The following is a 7,079-nucleotide window of genomic DNA, read 5'->3' on the forward strand; positions in this document are numbered from 1 at the left end:
TGCTGAACCTCCACGCCCTTTCTTTTCCCATTCTATGCTTTCATGCCTCGTGCACATGTATCTACCTAGATGCTTGTTAAGTACACACCATTACCTGGTCATACATTTCCCTCAGCTTCAGGGGCTGGATCTGGATATGGACCAGACACCTCTAGCCACAATGATGGCACTGGCTCCTTCACCAGATGAAACAATACTTCAAGACAAGCCATTGGAGCAGGTCACGCCACCCGACAACTCCTAGTTCTGCTGCCTCTTCTGCACTCCAAACTCTCCAAAAACTGCTGGATTCCCTTCACAAATTGAAGAGTGGAAATATTTGCAAATAATTACACTCACTCCTCCCCTTGCTAGCATGGATAATAAAACTCACTCTCTTTATCACACCTCACTCTTATTATATTGGCTTCTTTTTACAAGTGGCAAGCAGTTGGACCCTTTTACTGATTACAGGAGGATCACTTGAGGCCAGGAGTTCGAGATCAGCCTGGGCAACATAATAAGACCCTGTTTCTGCAAAAAGTTAAAAATTAGCTGGGCATGGTGGCAAGTGCCTATAGTCTCAGCTACTCAGGAGGCTGAAGTGGGAGGATGGGTTGAGCCCCCAGGGGTTTGAGGCTGCAATAAGCTATGATAGTGCCACTGCACTCCAGCCTGGCCAGAGCCTGACTCTTAAAACAAAAACAACCCTCACCCCCACCCATCACTGTGTACACTTTATTTTTTGAGATAGGGTCTCACTCTGTTGTCCAGGCTAGAGCGCAGTAACAATCTTGGCTCACTGCAACCTCCACTTCCCAGGTTCAAGTGATTCGCCCACCTCAGCCTCCCAAGTAGCTGGGACTATAGGTGCACACCACCACGCCTGGCAAATTTTTGTATTTTTTGGTAGAGATGGAGTTTTACCATGTTGGCCAGGCTGCTCTCGAACTCCTGACTTCAAGTGATCCACCCACCTCGGCCTCCCAAAGTGATGGAATTACAGGCGTGAGCTACCGTGCCTAGTCCACGTTGTACACTTGAAATATGCTTTTAAAAACCATGCCCATTGGACTTGGGTATTGGTTACGTGGTGGTTCCCTTTAAAATTATTCATGATGGTCAGGTGCAGTGGTGCATGCCTGTAATCCCAGCACTTTGGGAGAGGCCAAGGTGGGAAGATTGCCTGAGCCCAGGAGTTTAAGACCAGCAGGGGCAACACAGGGAGACACCATCTCTTTTTTTTTTTTTTGAGACTGAGTTTCGCCCTTTTGCCCAGGCTGGAGTGCGGTGGCATGATCTCGGCTCACCACAACCTCTGCCTTCCGGTTTCAAGTCATTTGCCCACCACAGCGTCCCAAGTAGCTGGGATTACAGGCGCGTGCCACCACACCTGGATAATTTTTATTTTATTTTATTTTATTTTATTTTTATTTTATTTTATTTAGACGGAGTATCGCTCTGCAGCCCAGGCTAGAGTGCAGTGACACAATCTCGGCTCACTGCAAACTCCACCTCCCAGGTTCACGCCATTCTCTTGTCTCAGTCTCCCGAGTAGCTGGGACTACAGGAGTCCGCCACCACACCCCGCTAATTTTTTGTATTTTTAGTAGAGACGGGGTTTCATCATATTGGTCAGGCTGGTCTCCAACTCTTGACCTCAGGCGATCTGCCCGCCTTGGCCTCCCAAAGCGCTGGGATTACAGGCATAAGCCACCGCACCCGACCTCTATTTTAAAATAAATAAATGAATCATTGTGGAGCATGTGAGTTTAATGACCTTTTCTGTGTATTTTACAAAGTTCACAGTGTGCATGGGTTGAAAATGAAAAGAAAGATGCCTGTCAAATAACTAATAAAGACTAACTAGGCTGGGCCCGGTTGCTCATGCCTGTAATCCAAGCAGTTTGGTAGGCCAAGATGGGCGGATTGCTTGAGACCAGGAGTTTGAGACCAGCCTGGGCAACATGGTGAAACCCTATCTCTGCAAAAATACAAAAATGAGCTGGGCATGGTGGCATGTGTCTGCAGTCCCAGCTACTCAGGGGGCTGAGGTGGGAAGATCACTTGAGCCTTAGAGATTGAGACTGTAGTGAGCCAAGATCATGTCACTGCCACTGCACTCTAGCCTAGGTGACAGAGTTACATCCTGCCTCAAAAAAAAAAAAAAAAAAGACGACGAAATGTCAAGAGGCTGATAGGTAATGTGAACCCCTGTGGTGCTTTTTAAAATTTTTCATGTTATTAAAACATTTTTTTGCCAGGTACGGTGGATCATGCCTATAATTCCAGCACTTTGGGAGGCCAAGCCGGGTGGATCACCTGAGGTCAGGAGTTCAAGACCAGCCTGACCAACATGGCAAAACCCCATCTCTACTAAAAATACAAAATTTAGCTGGGCATGGTGGTGGGCGCCTGTAATCCCAGCTACTTGGGAGGCTGAGGCAGAAGAATCACTAGAACCCAGGAGGTGGAGGTCGCAGTGAGCCAAGATTAAGCCATTGTAGTGTAGCCTGGGCAACACAGTGAGACTCCGTCTCAAAAAAAATTGTTTTTATAAGATGGTGTCCCACTATGTTACCCAGGCTGGTCTTGAACTCCTAGGCTCAAGCAATCCTATTGCCTCAGCCTCCCATGTAGCTGGGATTACAGGCATGTGCTTCTACACCCACTGGCTCATCTGTGGTGCTTCTGAATCTAATATTCACCAGCCTAAATTTCTAAGAATGGGCAATAGGGTCCCTAAGGTCTCAAAAGGGCTTCAGCAGACTCAAGTCTGGGATCCAGCATCTACTAAAACAGGTTTTAACTATTGCACTTTTCTAAAAGAGTCACATATAATTGCAAGAGAAAAGATAAAACAGTATGAACTGAAATTTTGTGTTGTGCCCTGGCATCTTGGGGTGGAACTTGGCCAGGCCAGCTATGAGGAACTGTCCCAGATTGCATCATCTCTAAGAGTTCTCAGAGCCTCGGGTCATGTGTACTCTAAATGGGGCTCCGTGCCCTGCACTGGCATTCTTGTGGAAGTTTGGACAGACGTGGCACCAGCTGCATTCGTGGGTTGCAGAGTACCACAGGAGGTAGCTTCATCTCAGGATATCAGCTCTCTACTGTAGATCTGGTTATATTCTACTGCTACAAAACCATTAATTCCTTCAGAAAAAAGGTGCCTGAAGCTGGCAGCGGTGGCTCACACCTGTAATTTCAGCACTTTGGGAGGCTGAGGCAGGAGGAATGTTTAAGCTCAGTAATTCAAGACTAGCCTGGGTAACACTGGGAGACCCCATCTGTACAAAAAATTAAAAATTAGCCAGGCATGCTAGTGTATGCCTGTGATCTCAGCTGCTAGGGAGGCTGAGGTGGGAGGATAGCTTAAACCTACAAGGTTGAGGCTGCAGTGAGCCATGACTGTGCCACTGCACTCCAGCCTGGGCAACAGAGTGAGACCCTGCCTCCAAAAAAAAAAAAAAAAAAAAACCAGAAAGGAAAGAATAATAAATTCAGGCTTTTTTTCTTTTAATTACAACTAAGGTTTAAGAAAAATCAAGTTTATTATAGAACTATTTATATCAAGTAATATAAATATTGTCTTTCTTTTTTTTTTTTTTTTTTTGAGACAGTATCTTGCTGTCACCCAGGCTGGAGCACAGTAGCATGATCTCGGCTCACTGCAACCTCTGCCACCCAGCCTCAAGCAGTTCTCCCACCTCAGCCTCCCAAGTAGCTGGGACTATAGGCATGCGCCACCGTGTCTGGCTATTTGTTTGTAGAGACTGGGTTTTGCCATGTTGCCCAGGCTTGTGTTGAACTCCTGAGTTCAAGCAATCCACTGGCCTTGGCCTCCCAAAGTGCTGGCGTTACAAGTGTGAGCCACCACACCAAGCCTAAATTGTTATTTAATTTCACATTTATCATTGTAAAAATCACTTATGTAATTCCTCTAACTAATGTTTTATCAGCTTTTGAAACAGTTAAATCCTAAAGGTCCGTATGTATAAACAGGAACGTAAAATTTATTTGCACTAGGAGAATCCTTATTAATCCAAGAAGATATCAAAGAAAAAAGTATTTGTTTTGAAAATTTTTAGTAGTTTTATATCTAACTAGTAATCAGTTTATAGGCAAGATGTTAACTTCCATTCTTAAAGGAGAAACTCAAATCTGATATACTTTTTATATTATGTGCTTTTCTCCCACAGTAGGTAATCATTTAATTAATTAACTAATTAATTAATTTTTGAGGCAGAGTCTTCCTTTGTTGCCCAGGCTGGAGGACAAGAGCGCAATGTCGGCTCACTGCAACCTCTGTCTCCTGGCTTCAAGCAATTCTCCTGCCTCAGCCTCCCGAGTAGCTGGGACTACAGGTGCACGCCACCACGCGTGGCTCATTTTTTGTATTTTTAGTAGAGATGGGGTTTCGCCCCGTTGGCCAGGCTGGTCTCAAACTCCTGACCTCAAGTGATCTGCCCACCTCGGCCTCCCAAAGTGCTAGGATTACAGGTGTGAGCCACCATGCCTGGCTCATTTATACTCATTCAGTAAATAACTATTGAACTCCATTTATGTACCAGACACTGTTAGTAGATGTTACTCACTTTTCCTTTCAGAACTAAAGCCTTATCAGTTGTGTGTTCAGATAGGAAGAAGAGACTTTTTCCACTTCTTCTGTTTTCTACAGTTACTCCCTTCCCAAACTGATCAAGTGTACAGTATATAAAAATCTTAAAAACTCATTCTTACTGGTAAATTCATTTTAATAATGAGGGGGAGAGACTTTAAGTAGTTATTAAAAAGAAAAGAATGAATACACATACACACACTAAATGTGGCCGATGTTTCCAGGAGAGATTAGCAACAGAGAGGCCACATGATCAATACAATTTACACTTTTGCTGGGATTGTCCCCTCTTGGCCACCCAAGTGTTTGTGGAAGAAAGTCTGGAGTTGTTTCCAAGCATCCACCTGAGCCATGGCGTGAGCCCTGGGCTCCCCTCCGAAGATAATAGCACTGCCCACCAAGGCATGCAGGGAAGCCCGGCACAGCGGGAAGTAAGGAGGCTCAATATAGTGTCCCGCCCCTGCGTAACAGATGATCTGGGGCTTTCTCCTCCCATGGGCCTGCAAGCGTTTACAGGCCTCGTTAGCATAGAACTCACTCTTCCAGTTGTGGTCATCCTGACCTACCAGGAACAGGAAGGTGCTCTCTGCCCTTTCCACAGGAATGAAGCTCTTCTGGTCAGGTCCTTCCAAAGGGCTGTTCAGGACATCCACAATGTCTGCATAGCCATCTTTGGTCACCTTGATGCGATTTCTGTTGACGCCCACCGGGGGCAGGGTCTCACCCTTGTAGTGTAAGGTTCCCCCAACATTGGCCACAGAGCCGTTGATGATGACAGCAGCCGTGATGCCCTTCAGGAAAGAGGCCATGGAAAGGCAGAGCTCACCCCCTTTGGAAACTCCAAGCAGCCCAACTCCTGGACCTTTTACCTGAGAAAGGCACAAGGAAAAAGAAGAAGAATGACTCCACAAACAGTGAAACACAGTGAGTTGTGCCCACCCTGGAAGTTACTTGAACCTGAGTCTGAATCTGGGTTCTACCATTTACCCAGATTTGCAGCTTTGGGAATTTACCTCCCCTCTATCTCTTCCTTTCCACAATTTCTCCATCACCACTCTTGGTGATAACCATGTGGAAGATCTATCAGCTAACTACTCTGGTTTCTCAGTTCCTTAATCTCATATCTCCCATGATCTTTTTCTCTCTCCCACCTGAGTCACCCATTCCCACTGTCATAACTAAACTGAGTCATCATCAAGAAGTACATCATCTCAAGGCCGGGCATGGTGGCTCACGCCTGTAATCCCAACACTTTGGGACACTGAGGCGGGTGGATCACTTGAGGTCAGGAGTTTGAGACCAGCCTGGCCAACATGGTGAAACTCTGTCTCCACTAAAAAAAAAAATACAAAAATTAGGCCGGGCATAGTGGCTCATGCCTGTAATTCAGCACTTTGGGAGGCCAAGGCGGGTGGATCATTTGAGGTCAGGAGTTCAAGACCAATCTGACCAACATTGTGAAACCCCACTTCTACTAAAAATACAAAAAATTAGCTGGGCATGGTGGCAGGTGCCTGTAATCCCACCTACTTGGGAGGCTGAGGCACAAGAATCACTTGTAATTGGGAGGTGGAGGTTGCAGTGAGCCAAGATTGCACCACTGGACTCCAGCCTGGCAACAGAGTGAGACTCCATCTGAAAGAAAGGAAAGAAAAGAAAAGGAAAGGAAAGAAAAGAAAAGAAAAGAAAAGAAAGTCAGAAAGAAAGAAGAAAGAAAGAGAGAAACTGTCTATAAGAAGTGACCAAAAAAGGTAGTGTGTGTTGGGGTAGGGAATGGCTGTCATGAATGAGCGAACTTCTGTGAACACGCAGACCATTCAAGAAGAGACCTGATACATCATAGCCCATAAATCTGAGAGAAGAACTAACCTCAGGATGACTGAGCAAGTAGTTCACGGCTTCTTCAAAGTACTCCAGATGGAGGATGTCCATGGTCTTGGGGAGGTCTTCATAGTTATAATAAGCCAGAGCCAGCACAGCAAAACCCTTCCCAGCCAGCAGACTAGCCCGATACTCCAGCAGGCCACCTCCAGTTCCGAACATGTCCACAATCCCAGGAAAGGGCCCAGGTTCTTGGGAAGAAACAAAACAAAATGCAAAGCTAAGCTATTCCTGAAACAGCTTAGATGGTTTCTTATCAAGTTAAATACACACTTACCATACATGTGACCCAGCAATCCCACTCCTAGGTTATATTCCCACGAGAAATGAAAACCTGTGTTCATCCAGAAACTTCTGGCAAGTGTTGATAGTGACTTTACTCATTACAGCCAAAGACTAGAAACAACCCATATGTCCTTTGACTGGTGAATGAATCCATTTAATGGTGTACCACCAAGAAACAGCAAGAAAGACTGCTACGTACAAGAGCACAAATGCCTCTCCAGTGCACTCAACAGAATGCACTTATTCAACGGAGACAGACTCAAAACGGTACTCATTCCAAATGACTCCACCTACTGAATATTTTTACCATTTA

General features: G+C 45.5%; 1 protein-coding gene across 1 annotated transcript in view; it reads right to left on the reverse strand.

Annotated features, from left to right (window-relative positions):
- Positions 1–4,718: 4,718 nt before the first annotated feature.
- The window catches only part of LOC105541881 (acyl-coenzyme A thioesterase 1-like), a 17,562-nt gene continuing 15,201 nt past the window's right edge, over positions 4,719–7,079 (reverse strand). Inside the window, exons 5-6 of the mRNA XM_011983151.1 lie at positions 6,470–6,706; positions 4,719–5,469 (exon numbers count right to left, since the gene is read on the reverse strand). Coding sequence (XP_011838541.1) covers positions 4,864–5,469; positions 6,470–6,706 — 843 coding nt within the window. The 3' untranslated portion in view covers positions 4,719–4,863. The remainder of the gene's footprint in view (positions 5,470–6,469; positions 6,707–7,079) is intronic.

Source organism: Mandrillus leucophaeus, unplaced genomic scaffold, assembly GCF_000951045.1.
Source record: "Mandrillus leucophaeus isolate KB7577 unplaced genomic scaffold, Mleu.le_1.0 Scaffold246, whole genome shotgun sequence".
NCBI classification, from domain to species: Eukaryota; Metazoa; Chordata; class Mammalia; order Primates; family Cercopithecidae; genus Mandrillus; species Mandrillus leucophaeus.